This window comes from Papilio polytes, unplaced genomic scaffold, assembly GCF_000836215.1.
Source record: "Papilio polytes unplaced genomic scaffold, Ppol_1.0 DF823934.1, whole genome shotgun sequence".
NCBI lineage: Eukaryota > Metazoa > Arthropoda > Insecta > Lepidoptera > Papilionidae > Papilio > Papilio polytes.
Window position 1 is genome coordinate 81,803 of NW_013525270.1, and position 17,861 is coordinate 99,663.

The 17,861-nt window shown below is 31.0% G+C and overlaps 5 protein-coding genes across 5 annotated transcripts in view; 3 read left to right on the top strand and 2 right to left on the bottom strand.

Annotated features, from left to right (window-relative positions):
• The first annotated feature begins 116 nt into the window (after positions 1–116).
• Positions 117–2,374, top strand: LOC106101977 (L-2-hydroxyglutarate dehydrogenase, mitochondrial). The gene is made up of 4 exons (XM_013281368.1): positions 117–632; positions 709–1,581; positions 1,656–1,876; positions 2,116–2,374. The coding sequence occupies exons 1-4, from the start codon at positions 538–540 to the stop codon at positions 2,274–2,276; spliced, it is 1,350 nt and encodes a 449-aa protein (XP_013136822.1). The 5' UTR covers positions 117–537; the 3' UTR covers positions 2,277–2,374.
• Positions 2,375–3,289: 915 nt separating this feature from the next.
• LOC106102020 (post-GPI attachment to proteins factor 2-like) lies at positions 3,290–4,867 on the bottom strand. The gene is made up of 3 exons (XM_013281410.1): positions 4,289–4,867; positions 3,926–4,144; positions 3,290–3,785 (listed from the first exon to the last, which is right to left on the bottom strand). The coding sequence occupies exons 1-3, from the start codon at positions 4,698–4,700 to the stop codon at positions 3,658–3,660; spliced, it is 759 nt and encodes a 252-aa protein (XP_013136864.1). The 5' UTR covers positions 4,701–4,867; the 3' UTR covers positions 3,290–3,657.
• A 137-nt stretch (positions 4,868–5,004) lies between these two features.
• LOC106102018 (coiled-coil domain-containing protein KIAA1407 homolog) lies at positions 5,005–8,860 on the top strand. Its single transcript, XM_013281408.1, has 7 exons — positions 5,005–5,529; positions 5,673–6,562; positions 6,748–6,968; positions 7,119–7,264; positions 7,335–7,718; positions 7,792–7,946; positions 8,080–8,860. Exons 2-7 carry the CDS (start codon positions 5,700–5,702, stop codon positions 8,219–8,221), a joined length of 1,911 nt encoding a protein of 636 aa, XP_013136862.1. The 5' UTR covers positions 5,005–5,529; positions 5,673–5,699; the 3' UTR covers positions 8,222–8,860.
• Positions 8,861–8,961: 101 nt separating this feature from the next.
• LOC106102019 lies at positions 8,962–11,500 on the bottom strand. Its single transcript, XM_013281409.1, has 6 exons — positions 11,098–11,500; positions 10,675–10,884; positions 10,166–10,243; positions 9,889–10,065; positions 9,513–9,616; positions 8,962–9,443 (listed from the first exon to the last, which is right to left on the bottom strand). The coding sequence occupies exons 1-6, from the start codon at positions 11,304–11,306 to the stop codon at positions 9,406–9,408; spliced, it is 816 nt and encodes a 271-aa protein (XP_013136863.1). The 5' UTR covers positions 11,307–11,500; the 3' UTR covers positions 8,962–9,405.
• Positions 11,501–12,661: 1,161 nt separating this feature from the next.
• The window catches only part of LOC106101951 (flocculation protein FLO11), a 76,356-nt gene continuing 71,156 nt past the window's right edge, over positions 12,662–17,861 (top strand). The window contains exon 1 of the mRNA XM_013281342.1: positions 12,662–13,041. Coding sequence (XP_013136796.1) covers positions 13,033–13,041 — 9 coding nt within the window. The 5' untranslated portion in view covers positions 12,662–13,032. The remainder of the gene's footprint in view (positions 13,042–17,861) is intronic.

The following is a 17,861-nucleotide window of genomic DNA, read 5'->3' on the forward strand; positions in this document are numbered from 1 at the left end:
CCCCATTATGTATTTTTAGAGATATTAAAAAAATTAACTGAAATTGCTGTAAGAATTTCTTACTCCGCTTGGTATAAACCAACAAAGTGATTACGAGTCACTCGTAACTTGAGTCAACTCGAGTCACTCGCAACTCGAGTTGTCAAAAATTTCACTCGAGTCCGAGTAAGAAAAAAATGACTCGAGTCACTCGAGTAAAAAGCAACTCGAGTCCCATCACTAGTTTATTTTAACCTTGTACTTTTTTGTTTTCATATCACACTTGTCATTTTTATAACACAAATAAAAAATAAAATAAGTAATAAAGAATATTGTCTGACGGACGATACAAATAATAAGACGGAGTTGCTTATATAAATTTATAAATACTTGACCCTTATCGTCTTATCGTTTGTCATAACCATTAAATAGTGTGATACAATACAACTGTGATGGAAATATCTTGATCGAATCTTACAAATATCGAATCGTACCTTTAAGTGTAATTTTAGATAGGCTAACGGTTTTATAAAGAAAAGTCGTCTTAAGATAATTAAAATGTCTTTCATAAATAAAAGTGCTGTGTTGATACCAATGTTGTCCTCTAAAATCTTTCAATGTACAGGATTTTTAAATTATGCAGTAACACGAAGGTAAGTAACTATAGCAATTGAAAGTAACCTTGTGGGGCATTGACATTATAATATAAATATGTAAATACTTTTTTAGGTACAGTGATCAGAAGCATCACAGTTATGATATTGTTGTGATTGGAGGAGGAATCGTAGGATCTGCTTCTGCTCGTGAATTAATATTACGACATCCGACTTTGAAGATAGCAGTAGTTGAGAAAGAAAATAGATTTGCATGCCATCAAAGCGGAAACAACAGTGGTGTAATTCATGCTGGCATTTACTACAAACCTGGTTCATTGAAAGCAAAACTTTGTGTAGAAGGCCTTAATTTATCTTACCAATACCTTGACAAGAAAGGTATCAAATATTCAAAATGTGGGAAACTCATTGTAGCTACACAAAGGTCTGAAGTGCCCCGCCTTCTTGATTTGTATGATAGAGGAGTTAAAAATGGTGTTAAGGATATAAAACTAATGGATTCTAAAGAGATGCGTGAATTAGAACCAAATTGTAGGGGACTGGAAGCGTTGTGGTCCCCACACACAGGTATTGTTGACTGGGGTGTAGTGACAAATTCCTATGTAAAAGACTTTGAGGAATGTGGTGGGAAGAGTTACCTTAACTTTGAAGTAACCAAGTTCATTGAATCAGAAGGCGCTGAGCACCCTGTTATTATAAATAGTTCAAAAGGTGACAAAATAGAAGCTAAGTATGTGTTAACTTGCTGCGGTTTACAATCTGATAAAGTAGCAGTGCTGACTGGATGTCCTGAAGAGCCTAAAATAATTCCATTCAGAGGTGAATACCTGTACTTAAAGCCTAGTAAAAGTAAAATTGCAAATGCCAATATTTACCCGGTACCTGACCCCAGATTTCCTTTTCTCGGTGTACACTTAACACCAAAAATTGATGGCAGAGTTATTGTTGGACCAAATGCTATCTTAGCATTTTGTAAAGAAGGATACAGGTATGTTATATTATAATCTTAAATACATTTACATAATTATTAAAAACTATTCATAAATCTCCATTCTATTTCAGATGGGGTGATGTTAATATGAAGGAGTTCAGAGAAATCATTAGATTTTCTGGGTTTCAAAGGATGGCTTTAAAATATGCAAGTTTTGGGCTAAAAGAAATGACTAGATCACTCATTATGCCACTCCAAGTGATGCAGATACAAAAATATATACAAAACATAACTAGTGCTGATGTAGAAAGAGGGCCGGCAGGAGTTAGGGCACAAGCTATGGCAAAAGATGGTAAGCATGCCTACATTTTTTCAATAAAATATAAGGATAATAGTTATAAAGAGTATATATGACATTGGTTTTTCCAAGGTATTGTTTTAGCAATTAAATAACATACCTGGAATTTTTCCTGTACAAATTCTCATGCCAACTTGTGTACAATATTTGTGGTTTACAGAATATTTGCATTAAAAATGTTATATGACACAATGTTAATTTTGATCTGATATTTAATTATGTGTTAATTTTAGGTACTTTGATAGAAGATTTTGTGTTTGATTCTCAACCTGGATCTGGGGCGATAGGTAGCCGAGTGCTGCACTGTAGAAATGCCCCATCGCCTGGTGCCACCTCATCATTGGCTATCGCTAAAATGATAGCAGACAAGATGGAAGAAGAGTTCAAACTATAGCAAGTTGTTTTTATATCATGTTTATTTATTACACTACTTACTTTATAAGTGTAACTTTTGTTATCAGGCTAATGTTATATGAGAATAGGTAATGTAATGCACAGGAAAATTCCATACAGAATAAATATATAATGTATTAATATTAGTACAACTGTAATGTTTTATGTATTTTTAATGACAAATCTTATCTTCTTTGATGACAAGTTTGTTATCATGACTTATGACACAATTATACAATAGTTTGTGATAAAGTTAACATGTTCTTTTACAGTAAACAAATGCAGTTTATGCAGGATGTAGTTTTATCATTATTATAGTGAATTTCAACTTATATGGCAATTGTATGCCTATCACTATAATACTTTTGGTAAAGACAGATAGAAATATTGTTCATTAAATGTTACACTTTTTTTTTAATTAACGGCAGATTCAAAAGTTAATTGTGAATGTTTGTTAATAATAAATCAACTGCTTCTGCATTATAGTGTACTAAATATCACCATTGTTGCATTTATTTTAGAATTTAAATTATACAAAATTACTCGGCTATGAAATTAAATTATAAAAATATATGTGGATAGAAAAGTTAAGAAGTTTTCTAGTCTTACAAGTCACATTGTAGTTGATTTAATGCAGGTTAGTTTAAAATATTGCTAAATGACACACAGTCTTGTCTTATAAGAACAAAGGTACTTCACCTAATCATTACGCTTTTAAAGGTTATTTTTTCTCGGAAAGGCATATATCTGAATAAGAAAAATATGAAAAGGTATGTAATTAGCTTATTTATACTTGTGTAAATTTAAAAATCATGTTGTATTGTTATCTGTTTAATTATTACTAAGTGTAATTACTTTTCTTCGAATATTTTAATTAGTCTATACAATTATTTTACTCAATTAATATGTACAAAGTTATGTTATATTTTTTATGAAAGATATATTGTTGATATTTTTGTTATTAAATATAATTAATAAAAAATGTTTTACTTAACCATATTTTATTGCATCACTAGAAAAATACAAATAAGATTGTCACATATAATATTATTGTACATTTACAATTTATCTACAAATCTATGAATAAAGGAAGACCACATGGAAGATTAAAAATAACATTAGAAAACAAAAATTATAAAAGTTGCCGTAGTAAGTACATATGTAATACTAAAAGTAAGCCAAAATCTTATATTATGTGGCTATTATAAGTTATTTAGCTATCTATAAAATGATTGAAAAAAAAAATTTTAACTAAAAGATTGATTTACAAAAATAGTCAACTGCAGCCTAAATCTCAAGCTTCAAATATCTAAATAACAAAAAGTCACTATAAAGTAATTGGCATCATAATAATAGATTGTATATCTTTTGTCTTGCATATTTTATTCTAATGTTATACCTCTTGGACTGAGATAAATATTTTTCCTTTCCAAATCATACACCGTTGTCATATGGAATGCAATGTTGCTGAACACAACAATATATTCAGAAAACCCGAACATTGAGTATACTGAAATGTGAAAAAAATCAAGTTACATAATATCTACACAGTACTCAGTACAACAAAAAAATTGAGACTACAAATTTTACATTTCAATTATTTTAAAAGAATAAAAAGCCATATACAAATATGGTGTTTGTCATGCTTACCATAGGGTTCACATAATCTGTTGTGTCTTAAAAAAAAGTAAGCTGCAATTGTAAATGATACAACATTGATTGAAAATGTTCTCCATTTTAATTTAACAGAGTTCCTCTCTAAACGAGTCATGTGAGACTTCCTACGATACTGCGTTAACAGTATGCTTGTCATCAACATGTAAAATATTGAAGTTCCAATAAATGTCTTGAAACATACTTCATGAAATGCTGAAAAAAAATTGGTAAATCCAAAAATGTTAACAAACAGAAAATGATGATTTTTAAAGTAATTTATACACGAGACATGGATCTTATCAAAACTTATCATTGCGAAGGAATTATGTATTTGATATAATAAATATAATTACTTACGGTAATTAAGAGATGAAGTCCAATAAGTCAGGCCAACTAGTGATAAATTTTCTATTACATTTAAGGATACGGCTACATTAACTATAACAGCAAATGAATCTAATATAATTTCCCTATAATATTTCCATCGCAAATATATTATAAAGAATCTAATAGGTGCATGGAGGTAAATGGCAGTCTTCCAAATTGTTCTTTGCGGTTCATAATTTCCAATAGATGCAGATATTGACGGAAATATATTTGGTACATTGCAATGTGTGTGATTTGCTCTATCGAAATCTTTATACATTGTCAATATTATGCACATTATAAAAGCAAGTAATGGCAGTAGTACAGTAAAGAACCCCAATTTAGATACAGAGATTCTAACCACACATCTCTTTTCGTATACATTGTAAAGGGGCAGATACATTTACTTTTTCATATGCAACTTTCTTCACTGCAGTAGTAATGCACTGATCAAATATTTACTTCTTTAGTTACTTCAATACAGGTATTTCAAGTAATAAAAACATTTTATTTGCTCTTTGAATATATAGATTCAACGATTATTTCAAACAGTATTATATAACTTAAATTACTTTAATACAAAACACAAATAGAAACCTGCATTAAGAAAGTAAAAATCAAATAGCTGCATTATTTATCTGTCAGTGTCAAATCAAATGTCAAACGTGTTTCTTTTGCTTGGACATTGGTTGCCATATAGTTGTGGAGATTTGGTAGTTTTTTACTTGGAAATATGCAACTTCATTTTAAAGTAGTCTTAAACATGATAAATTATTTTATAGAACAAATCTACAACCGTTCTACTGTAACCGCACTACTGTTATGTTTAAGATACAACTAATATTAAAACACAAGTACTCCCAGTTTTTTAAAAGGAAAACGAAAGGAACGAAGGCCGCAGTAGCATCCACACAACAGACAAAAGCTAATTACATTTAGCTAAGTTTAATAAAGTACATAGTATAGTTTTTCAAATATTAATCTTTTGAATTTATGAATACGCTGCTTATATTATAAAAAGTTTCATTTCAATCCATTCAATCTTGCTTCTTGAAATGCCATGTTGCCATGGCAGCAACGACTGTTTTTCGAATTTAATTTTACCAAGCGCAAAAGTTATTAAATCAATACATTTTAAGACTTAAGGACACCGTAAGGAACCACTGTAATAATACGATCTCTATATAATCCTATATATGGGACCCACTTGTTTAAACCTGAGGAATACTGTGGTATGTTTTTATTGATGTATCCTTAAACTTAATTCAACAATTATAAAAGTAATATTTATACTAGCGTTCTCACATTTTTGGATAATATTTTTTTAAATTGACTGATTTTAATTTAACTATGTTATTTTTGTGGATAATTCCAGGAAAAAATTTAAGTGCTCTAGTCAAACATGAACAGAGATATAGTTAATTTGCGAAATTATTTTAACAAGCTTAATTTACGTAATGAGATTTGTTTTAAGAATAATATGAAAAAAATAGAAAGGTGTAAACCAAATCTGAAGAAACAAATCTTGAAATACGAGGAAACCGAAAACGATATTTTTGATTTTAGTAGCGACAATTCTGAAGATTTAATTGTAAAACACGATGCCAGTTTTAAACCACAGATAAAGCCGCAGAAGCCTTCTAATAACGGAAACAATAAAATGAGGCAGAGAAAAGATAATATCGATGCTGGTGTTGTTAACAAAAAGAGAAAAATCACACAGGATAACAAATTAGTACAGAATATATCTAATGAAATAAAGTGTGTTAGTAATGATGTAGATTTTAACTATAATATTAAGACACAAAATACTGACGACAACATAAGACCTGCAAGCAATATTAACGAACATCGTACTGATTTACAATCTCTTTTAATTATGATGGCTATAGATTCTAACGTAGACAATACCGAAAAAGACGATGTTTCGTTACTTACCTATGAAAGAAACGATTTAGATGTGGAAACTAAGAATGATAATCAAATTCCCATTACACTTAAACAAGATAACGCCAAAATATCAGAAGTACTGTGTATTATCCCTTTTAGAACTGAAGCGCAGAATAGACATAACTTTTTGGAGAAGAAGTATTTAAAAAAATGGAAAATTTACGCAGATACAAAGAGACAGATAAAAGAAAGAGAAATTGCTATCAATAAATTTTTCGACAAATTGACGGAGAAAAAGAATAGTTCGCAACAGTCGAGTGAATCTGTCAATAAAACTAAATTGCATGTTCGGGACTATAACACGTACCAACACAGGTACGAACAAAAAATGATTTTTGTAGGTTCAGAATTATCTCCAACTAATATATTTAGAGTCCCTATAATTTACTCCTCATCAGCTTTTTCTTTCTGCTAGGTCGCAATATTTCAATAAGCAGTACATGCCAATATAACTGAGTTTCTTTACTAAATGTCTTTAATTTTTTATGTACTTTCATTAGGTACAAAGTGCAACAGAATATTATTGCTTTACAAAAGATGAAGTTAAATGAACAAAACAAAATTATAGAACAACTTAAATATAACAAGATAGTCGAATCATCTAAGAAGTCGTTGGAAACAATGCGAGACGAAATTTGTAAAACGTATTACCAAATTGATCGTCAACTAAAGCCGAAGATCAAATGTTTAACGAATGAATTAAAGATACGAGAAATAGAAGGTAATAGGACGAAGAAATATGATTTATACTTTAAGTTAGTAAGGAAATCGAGATATAAAATTTCGTATAGCACCAAAATTTTGGTCCTCTTGGAGTTAAGTTTTATTTCGTATATAATAACAGCATGTAAAGTGTGAATTTTCATTCCAGAACCAGCTTTAGTACTTCACTGTTTAAAGGTACCGCAATTTATACAACGTATGGAGAAAAGAGCAAGAGAACGCGAGGAAAAGCATGCGATGATTCGAGAGAGACGACGGCAGATGGAAGAAGAACGGATTAGGCTAAAACAGCAGGTGAATATTCGGTAGCACGGCAATTTATGTTTTTTTTTAATAGAAATATTTAGTTAAACTTTTGTTTTAGTCTGAATTGGCTAAAGCCGAAATGGACAAAGAAGAAAAGTTAAAAATAATGAAAGAATTGAGAGAGAAACGAAAGAAGGAAAAAATAGAAAACATAAGAAAAAAACAACACGCAGAAAGAATGAGGGCTCTCATTGTGATGGCGGATTTACATTATGAAAAAAATTTAATGGCAAAGTACGGAATTAACCCTTTGAGGAAACTAATGGCAATTAAGCTAGAAAATATGGAAAAGGCTAAATCACATTACTTTTTCCAAGTTAAGAAAAATGTATTTTTGCATTGGTTATGGCATACAGAAGATATGTGGTTGGAAAGAAATTACAAAGCGGAAGATTTCCATAGAAAAAAAATATTACGCAAAACGTTCGACTCTTTTAAACAGGTAATAAGTAATTTTATATGACTTAATGACAAAAGAAAGACATATTAAAAAGATACTCTGTTTTTTTTTTCAGAATCATCGTAATTATAAATTGAAATTTCAAGTGGCCGAAGATTATTACGATTTATATGTAACACAACTGGTGTTTCGCGATTTTCGTAAAGGGATTGAATTAATTAAAAAAGAGTATCAGATCAAATGGTACAAGGCTGAACTTTATCATAACAGGTACGCTTAATAGACAACACTAACCGATTGGACTAGGACCTTGAAAATGTTTTGACTAGTGCATTTTTTTTTGGCCCTGTTTTTGCCTTTTAAATACTGTATATTTCTACAATCATCAATTTTATTATTGCAGTAATCTACTTTTCAAAACATTTACGTGTTGGAGGGCATTGCCGGCTCTAAATGCTTTAATAAGAGAACAAGAAGTCAGAAAGTTACGATGGCGGGAAAAAGTGTTGCAAGTTGTGCCAGATTATAAACCCCCTGAAGAGTAGTTCAGAAACCGTTACATTATCTGTATTAGATGTGTTTTAAATATTAAGTATACCTTTTAATTTTTAAGGGAATTGTTTGTAATTTTAAGCATAATACATAAACACGATTTTTAGAGTTTGCTCACTATTGTTTTTCCACTTAATTCTATTGGTTTCTTTTTTCGTCGTGTTAAAATACTCTCTTAGTAGATTAAAAAATTTAAAAGAAACTAACTTGTTTTCTTAAGATTTTATTTTCATGTAATACAAAAATAATATAAATCGCATAAATATGATGGTAAAATTAACACAATTTTTCTACACGCTAAATGTAATGGAATCTTATACAATGATTTAATACTATGCAGAAAGAATGGTAAAATGGTAAAAAGAATGGTAAAAAATGGTAGTAAGTAGTATTATTAGTAGTAGTAATGGTAGTAAAAGGTAGTTGATAGTTATACGTAGTGTAATTGCCTTGAAACCTGTTATAATTGAGAGAAAAGCTTGTATTTTTTGCTTTAATTGAAGAGCAACAAAGTGTTAGAGTAGAATAGCTCATATACCTCTCTCTTTCCCACTTACATGCTTATGGAATGACATGGTGCACCTTGCCTTGTAGGTAGTACGTGTTAACGACTACTGAACAGTAAGGTGTCATAAAACATTTTTTTTACCCCATAAGCTGAGTTAGCATACATCGCACTTCAAGTATAAACTATTAGGGCCATATCTTTTTTAAGTAGAAGCAAGTTAAGTACTTACAAATAAATAGTTTTATATTCATATTTAATTCAGTTAGAATTTACAACTTATTTCATTATTTTCGTTATTTTATATTAAAGTTTTTTAAGTCTTGAACCATGATGATATGCTTAAGAATTGTATGTTATATGTGTTGGAATATATTGTCTATACTATGTAAGTTGCCATCGAAAAAATAAATAAAAGGGCAATAATATTAAATTACAAACATTGCTTACAATAATAATCATTTTAGATTATTAGTAATACACCAAGAAGCCAAGCTTTTACTAAATGTAAAAATATTGTAACATTAAAATGACTACTTACTTATTATGCCCATTTTTTATCTTTTATGTTAATTCTTAAGTCTTATTACACATTTTATTGCTACTTCCGATAAATTAGTATTAAAATTATTTTTCTTTGGAAATGTATATAGCATAAATATTGTGATTATATCACACTGTCGTATTTACCAATTTCTTCCACTGCGGCGCTGGAAATTAAATACAATAACTTTATAAATAATCTCAACTACCATTTTAAAATTAAAAATAACACTTACCCATATATTTCGGTATAAATACAAATAAATGCCGTATCAATACAAAGGCTACAACACAGGTGTATCCCAATCCATACACGCAGCAAACAAACGATATTGCTAGTCTGTAAATATAATAAAACATGTTAAATATACTTTTAAAATGACACACATTATATGCTCAAAGACTTTTTATTTTCTGCCAAGATGCACTCTGTTAAATCAATTTTAATTGGGGAATTCCCTCAACACATAAATAATGCAAGAAACTTATGTAATCAGTGCATTGCTAAGGTTCAATAATTTTTATACAATAATTATAGTTACATATTTTTGTTTGTCCACATTAAATTGATTATTAAAAATCTTCAAATATGAATTATAAAAAATTACTTACTGAAATTCAAAGTACACATCTTGACAGTCTTGAGGCAACAAAATAATGCCATACAGTAGAAATGGTTGACATATTGTTGTAAGACCTAAATTAGTTCCGAGCAGAATTGTTGTCAACGCGAAGAATTGCCCAACAAAGAAATAAATATAGTTTTGTCGTAAGATGCAACAATTCCACCTGTTCACATAAAAAAATTAAAATGTATGAATTATTAGAAAACAACATAGTAGTTTATATACTAACATTATTCAGTGTAAGTTAGTAATAACATTCTCACCAAATTGAGTGAAAAAATCTATCATTAACTTCTATCTGACAAACTTGACAGTAATGTGAGTCTGATGTTAACACCGGGCTGAAAATAAACAATAAACATTCTTAAGTTATATTTATGTATGTTTTAAACCATTGTAAAGTAATTGAAAACTGAACCAATTTAAACTATATGCACAGAATAAAAAGTTATTGTATTACATAAAGCACAGAAATAGAATAATATGACATTTAAAATTATTAAGTTTAAATATTTATGTAAGTTTTTTTTTCAATTTGATGTATCGGTGATTAGAAAAAATAAATAAACAACTCATACTATAATTTAAATATGAAAGTTTGGATAGATCAATGGGTGTCTGTTACTATGCAGCTCCAAAACAATTTAACTGGTTTTGATCAAATTTGGGACAGATGTAGAACATAGTCTGTAAGGACACATAGACTATGTACTAAGTGTTTTTTTTTTCTCTGCAGAAGGAATAGTGGGCATAAGCTAATTTATTATAATACCTGTATTCTTTTCCCTTTGATGAGCCAGTCGCTAGTTCAAAATCCGCTATTGCTTTTACTTTGTAGAAGAAATAACATGTGCAAGTCAACAGCACTAAAAAAACAAAGTGTTCCAACTGTGTTATTTCAAGTAATCTCAATATAGCAATTTCAAATATAAGAAACATCCAAACTCCAGATGACAAGGTCCAAGAAAAAAAGAATGGTGATCTGAAATTAACAAAGAACAATAATAGTGTTGAATAATGAGTTATATGACCAATGAGGAAAGATTTGTATTTTTGTATGTATTGAAATAACTCAAAAATTACTAGGCCGATTTAAAAAATTCTTTCACTGTTAAAAAGGTAATTTATCTGTGAGTATTTTTACGCGGGCGAAGTCGCGAGCATTTTATATTGTTTACACTTACTATATACACACCTGTTCTTTTGACGTGGTCTTGTCTGAACATATAATGCTCCCATGCCAATAACAATCATAATTATTATGGTTATCGTTAGGGATATAGTGGCACATAGTAATAAAATTGGTAATATAATAAAGGGTAGAACACCTTCTTTGTCAATTTTTTTGTTGCTCGATTTATTTGATCCGAAACAGAAAACATCTTGAATAGTTAAGGTAGTCATGACTAGTATTTATTCCAATACGGCTGGATTTTTACATTATAAGTACTGTTTTTAATCGATTTATTTTATTTTGTAAAGCAGTTTTAAGAGCTATTAGTCAAATAGTTTTTAGAAATTGTTAATATAAACTATATTTAAGTTATTTGTTGGATATTATTTAAAAAGTATTAGAATCACTTTCGTAAACACACTTGCGATTTTTTAACATTGACAAGTGAACTAAATTGACATTGACATGTTGACATAACAAGATGACAAATGGTGTTTCAGAATAAAAATGTATATTTGTCAGTAAAATGTGGTAAAAAGTTAATATTTTGAAGGTGGAAACTCTAATGATGTTACCGCCAAAATCCAAATAGGATTTTCACGTTTTATCCTCTGGCACCCACCCCCTTGGGAGAGCAAGCGTAACCAAGGGTGGCTGGAGGGTACGCTGTGTCTGTAAAGAATATGTCAAAAACTACTTGTCGATTGTTATAACATAAACGTATACTAAATACGCAGTATACAGCTTAGAACGTGTTACAGTGGTTTTTCTAACTTGACTCTATATATAAATTTTGAGGAATTAAGAACTTTGATTTCAAAATGTTAAAAAGTAAAATAATTCAAACAAAATTTTAATAACAAAACAATTAAATGTAAACACGTAGTATTAAAGTTACGTAAAACTGGAGTATAAAACCGCAATAACCGCCTTCATTACACAAATGTCTTGTAAATCAATAAAATAAGGAACATATTATTGCGTAATATGATGGTTTTTAATTACTGTTTACTTGTCTAACTGAGTTAAGCACTACGTTAGGATTCGACTAAAGCATTTTGGTACCTTAGATTGATAAACTGAAGAAACGGTTAGGTTCAGCTTGTGTGTCTGCCCTTGTCTGTTAAAGACCTTACGAGAAAAGAGCTGTTCCGGAGATTGGAAAAACGTAAATAAGAAAATGATGCTGATGCTGGAGATGTTAAATTCATCCAACTGAAGATATGAGTTTTTTTTAAAGAATCAAATAGTATGTTATACGTATTTACTTTTATCACGAATAGTGATAAAGAACCCCTAAATAAATTTTCTTTGACTGTGCGTCGCCTGCCGATGATCAGGTTAATGCTACCATCAAAGTGATCAAATTCGTAGTACTTATCATATTTATTTTACATTTATCCATAAATCTCATAGAAATATCGCAATGTCTTTAGTAAAATATCTCAGTTAAAGTAGTTCACCGGCGCGATATGATGTTCAACGCAATACCGGTGACGTTCCATTTCGTAATCCTTCGTAACGTAGGAACGCGCCGCGCCGGCCCGTTTTTGCATTCAGTTGCAATTGATACTGCAATGTAATTACCCGTCTAAGACTTCAATTAAAGTCATCCGCTGATAACCTCGTATGGATGGAGTGGCGTAGGGCCAGGCCAGGGGCTGGACCACTCATCACAACGCATTTACACATGCGCTTCAGTCAACAACAGTTTGCGCGCGCACGCGTGCTCAACTCCGTTTTTACCTTATCCGCCGGCACCGAACATACCCAGTATTGATCGGGCCTCCGCCGCGATACGGCGTCTCGAAAATGCTATACGAATATTCGCGCGGGTCAAACAGTGTTCGATAGGATTTTTGTTGTCTCATACCGACCTCTTTGAGCCTTCTTCAATATGGAAGAGTGGGAGAAAGGCGTTTCTGTGTTATAGAGGACGAAGTGAATATAACGATTATGTCGAAGGTGAGTGTTCAAGCAATACTTACAACACTGCGGTTGCAGGTAGTTCTAAATCATTGCCAAGGACGTATTCATTGAATGTTGTAATTAGTTAATTGGTATCTTAATTGTTTTGGCGTACGTTTTATCGAATAAGACAATACTATTATAAATATTTTGTACATTCGTTTAAAATTTTTGTTGCGAGAATAGACGCAATAAAGACAATTTTTTCACATAACATATTTTCAGAAATCTCGAACAATGTAAGAACAAAGGCAGTCATTGTAATTAAAATCACTACCATGTTATCTTCTCGCATTTTTCTCATTTTTTAATATTCACAACAGAACAAAGACTGCAAATGCTGTAGAACGTATCGTTGTACAATTTTATTTAACCACCGTATTATTAATTAATTTATGAATCAATGAAGGAACTAATTTACGTCATTCCTATAAAAATAGGAGTTGTCTTTGTTAAAGTGCTTATCCATGCATATATGTACCTATAATTCTGATAATTAAGTGTCGAAGATAGGTTGATTATGTCAACCCAAAATTTAAGCTTCGTAACTGTGACACATATATTTTGTAATAACGGTTGTATTTGTACTAAATGTTGGAAATCGACATAACACTTAGATGAATAGGCTTGCCAGTAAACAGCCTTATAAATGTAGGCTACATCCTCAATATAGCTGTTGGTGTAGATACGTAAGTAAGGAACCTACTAACTCGATTCCCTGAATGTATTAACTATTGAACTTCTTCACATAAGCTCTGTAATTCTGATTATGAATGATTTTTAATCCAGCTGTAGACTCAATCTACGAGTATAAGATCCTTTCGTATTTTAGCTTACGAATTTTAGATGCAGAAAAAACTGTCTCATCATGAATCCTGAAAAGCTGGGCGTGTTGTGTTTCTTACAAAGGATTTTCACTCTTTCGCTTTTTAGGACAGGCAGTGATGGATTTTTTTTTATTTTACTTTTATATTTAGTAAAATTTTGTTTTCTTAGGTAATCGTTTCGTCTTTATCAGATTTAATTGACTACAATGTTTTAGTAGGTATTGGATGTAGGTTGTAGTGGTTTATGTTATTATTTTTACGGTTCAATTATGATAAACATTAAGAAATACCAGTTATACGAGTGTAAAAAATTACTTATATTTGGGCAGCATTGTAATCTATTTGGTTCTTCGGTATTCCACATTAATTTACTTAATATTGATATTAGATTTATGATTTTTTCGGAGTTCCCTATGTTTAAATTTACTATTATTTTAATGTATACTTTAATTAAGGCACCATAAACCTTAACAACTGCAAAAACACTTACCAGTATTAAATTACGTTGAAAATATTACATCCCATTATCAAAGTATGCCAGAGAAGGCGACTGATAGGATAGGGGAGGGACAACAGAGAATATATAATGGCAATCTCACGATCTTCTGATGTCATCAACCCGCACCGGTCGATCGCGTTGAATATATTAACAAAAGATTCAATTGGAAAAGATTACGTCAGTAAACAAAATCTTCTTTTAATACAAGAACCATAATAGTTTATTCTCATTCCAACAATCTCTAAGAAAGCAATTAATTTATTCACATACGAAGCCCGAATATTCAGCAATTCTACGTCTAAGTTTGAGTCGAGGTGTTGCAAGATCGCGGAAGGTGAATCGTATTGTCAGAGGCCAAGGCTCATTTTGGGTCGCTGCGCTACTCTAGTTAGATATTTTATAATTTGGAAACTGATGTGTGTGATTGCATCAAGTTTATCCATATTAACCGTGACGTTTTATTATAGTTGTCATAAATGAAGTTGGTACATGTAGTACGCTCCAACGATTATTTGTTCCGCAGTGTGCGCTGCCTAGGTATCAATTGTTTAGTGTCCAACTGTTATGATATCATTTTACTATATTCTTTGGTTACGCGTCTATTTATTGCGAATAAGGTTTCGTAATAGTTGTAGGGTGACTTCTATGACTCAGTTATATATACTACATTGTTTTGTCTGTTATAATAGTTTGGATTAACTAATCGTGAAGTTATCCTCTCTATTGCAGATTTGATATTAAAATTAACAACTTTATCCTTAACAAGCCAAAGTAATCTTAGTTAGTAAGCCAAATTTATTTTGTTATTAACTCCCTTCCAAAGGGCTTTACTCTGTTTATAAAAAATAAAAATAATAGATACTCTATAATTTAAACAGTAACATTTGAAGTGAGCGTTCGTCGTGATCTACGTAGAACTTTATTGAACGTAACGAGTACGTGCATATAACCTTGTAATTGAGTCGTGTTTGATTGTACATTTGATATTTCCATCGAAATGTAATTAAGAATAAAATGATTTTAATTATTTTACATACGTCATTTATATAAATATCTACCCGTTTTCATATCGCGACTCGAAGCTTTAACGGCTCAGTACAAAATGAAGGAATGAAAAGTATTGGTATCTTTTGTTAAATTCTTTTTGTCAGCTCTTCCTTGCAGGGCATAATGTATTCGCAAACTGTAGTTCAAGGGCGGCGTAGACGGACGGTCTCAAGGTGAACGTAACAGAGTATTCATGAGGTTTTACTGCATAGTGCTACCCTAAATTTTTAAAACGAATTTATGTTAAACATTTAAAACAGTACCTATTAATTTCTAATGATAAAATATTGTAAAAGCGAAAGTTTAGATGGATGAATGGATGGATATTTGTTAGAGTTTGAAGCCTAAACGGCTGAATGGATTTCGATGAAATTTGCTACGCATACAGAGGATAGTCTGAAAGAACACATAGGCTACTCGCTTTTATTTTTTTGTTAATTCCACGAGGCGGAGTCGCGGACGAAAGCTAGTTAAAATAATAATTTTTGTGCATTACTGTAGCAGCTGATGATAGGTATAGTAAGTACCTATGAACACTTACATAAAGAACAATGATTTCTTTGTTTATTGCTTGACTATCGTTTCAGTTTTCGGTCTTTATAGGCTATTGCTGGTTTCTTGGTATACTATAACATTCATATAATCTGAGGCACACTAATCTAATAACCCAAAAATCATACTGATTGGTAGTAATTTATATTAGAATTGTCAAACGTTAAATAAAGATACATTTAGTCAGCAAATCGAATGTACACTTCGAGGAATAACACAATTCGGTGCAACGACCTGAGCACGACTCTTTTTTTTTACCTTTTTCACTTCATTTACTGTTAGAGTACAAGTTTGCTCAGAGTTTTGAACCTTATTCGCGTGCAAATTATTGTTAGCCCATTTATAGGCGTCCACAATATCAACACGGAGGACTACGTCATGGCTTAATCCGTACTCTGAACAAGCAAAAAAGAAGACAGGTTTAAGTAGTAGAATGAGCTAATCATACGGTGTGTTTCAACTGTTAAGACTTGAATAAAGCCCGCTACACACGTTGCACAATCTGTCAGCCTAACTGATAGTTAAGATTTTGACTATAAACGTCACCTAATAGTCATACTGTACAGTTAAAACTGAAAACGGTAAACCCACGTGGTATATTAACTATTAATATTGATTTTGATTGAGCTTTGGGTAAAGTTAGACTAGCTTTATATTTATCAGTCAACGTTTTCATTAAAATAAAATTTACCGCAATATTGCTTTCTTAGAAATTCACTTTCGTAATAATAGCCAAATTGAAAATTAATAACGTAAAGTAAGTTTCATTTATTATTAACCGGATTAATAATTAATTATACGCTATTTAATAGACAGTTAGATGACAGTTACACAAAGAGAGGGCATTGATCGTTCAATCGATTATCTTCATCGCATGTTAAACGCGAAATCTCTGTTAAGCTTTTATTAATTTAAAACTTATACAAAGAACAAAAGCTTTTACTTTCATAACATTGTGTGAATTGACTGAATCGGATGAAGTTTGTTCGATTAATATTGAACATTTAAACCGAATACAAAGTCTTTTAATGTAGTAATCGATATTTAGTACCAACCTATCCTATAAATCATAACGTTCCGTTTGTACAAGAAGATAGCCGTGAGCAATAGTTACAAAGGGTAATCGAGACCGCGTAACGTAGGAGTATAAATATTGAATGACTTATCCTTTGGGATATCCTTGCCTATATTAACATGTTAGTTAAGGTAACTAGAAGCTAACGGATGCTTAAATCCGGAGAGTCACGGTCATACGCTCTTATTTCATGGTTTAAATTAAAATTAAAACAAAACTGTTAGTTTACGATCGATATGTCTATGATAGTGGGTACACTACATACTACATATTTACGAGTATACAATTTAAGAATTTGAAAATTGATTAAAAGAACAATATTGTAAAGTAAAATATTTATATAACTTCACGACAAACGATTATCGTATTTTTGTTGATATCTCACTTTGTTGGAAGTCTTGTGATTACTTACACTGATGTAATCACTTTCGTTTCTACCTCGGCTCGGGTCGCGAACTGCGGTCGTCTCGGAAGCCGTTGGTATGCTGTTAAATAGGAAGTTCCTGTTCTTTAAGATTATCTACAAACAATGATCTAACTCGGTTATATGAATAAGTAGCCACAAATGCTACAGCGTGTACCAATCGTGGAGGATTTAATCTGCTCTAATAAATATGAGAGATCGCAAAGAATGGGTACTTTATTATTTTCGGAATTTCAACTTAAGCCTTGATTGAATGACAAGCTGTTGCTCGCGACGTCGTCCGAGTGAAATTAAAAGAAAAATTAAAAATCTAGCCTATACTACTCACAAATAATGTCGCTTTTCAATGGGTAAGGATTTTTGAAATCGATTCAGTAGTTTTTGTGTTATTTC

Coding starts and splice junctions, on each gene's coding strand:
- LOC106101977 (XM_013281368.1), top strand. CDS start 538: ATGTCTTTCATAAATAAAAGTGCTGTGTTGATACCAATGTTGTCCTCT. Junction 1,582..1,655: donor TTTTGTAAAGAAGGATACAG/GTATGTTATATT, acceptor ATTCTATTTCAG/ATGGGGTGATGTTAATATGA. Junction 1,877..2,115: donor ACAAGCTATGGCAAAAGATG/GTAAGCATGCCT, acceptor TGTTAATTTTAG/GTACTTTGATAGAAGATTTT.
- LOC106102020 (XM_013281410.1), bottom strand. CDS start 4,700: ATGTATCTGCCCCTTTACAATGTATACGAAAAGAGATGTGTGGTTAGA. Junction 4,145..4,288: donor GACTTCATCTCTTAATTACC/GTAAGTAATTAT, acceptor ATTTTTTTTCAG/CATTTCATGAAGTATGTTTC. Junction 3,786..3,925: donor CAGATTATGTGAACCCTATG/GTAAGCATGACA, acceptor TTCACATTTCAG/TATACTCAATGTTCGGGTTT.
- LOC106102018 (XM_013281408.1), top strand. CDS start 5,700: ATGAACAGAGATATAGTTAATTTGCGAAATTATTTTAACAAGCTTAAT. Junction 6,563..6,747: donor TATAACACGTACCAACACAG/GTACGAACAAAA, acceptor TACTTTCATTAG/GTACAAAGTGCAACAGAATA. Junction 6,969..7,118: donor AAAGATACGAGAAATAGAAG/GTAATAGGACGA, acceptor TTTTCATTCCAG/AACCAGCTTTAGTACTTCAC.
- LOC106102019 (XM_013281409.1), bottom strand. CDS start 11,306: ATGACTACCTTAACTATTCAAGATGTTTTCTGTTTCGGATCAAATAAA. Junction 10,885..11,097: donor AGACCACGTCAAAAGAACAG/GTGTGTATATAG, acceptor TGTTAATTTCAG/ATCACCATTCTTTTTTTCTT. Junction 9,444..9,512: donor ATTTATACCGAAATATATGG/GTAAGTGTTATT, acceptor TTTAATTTCCAG/CGCCGCAGTGGAAGAAATTG.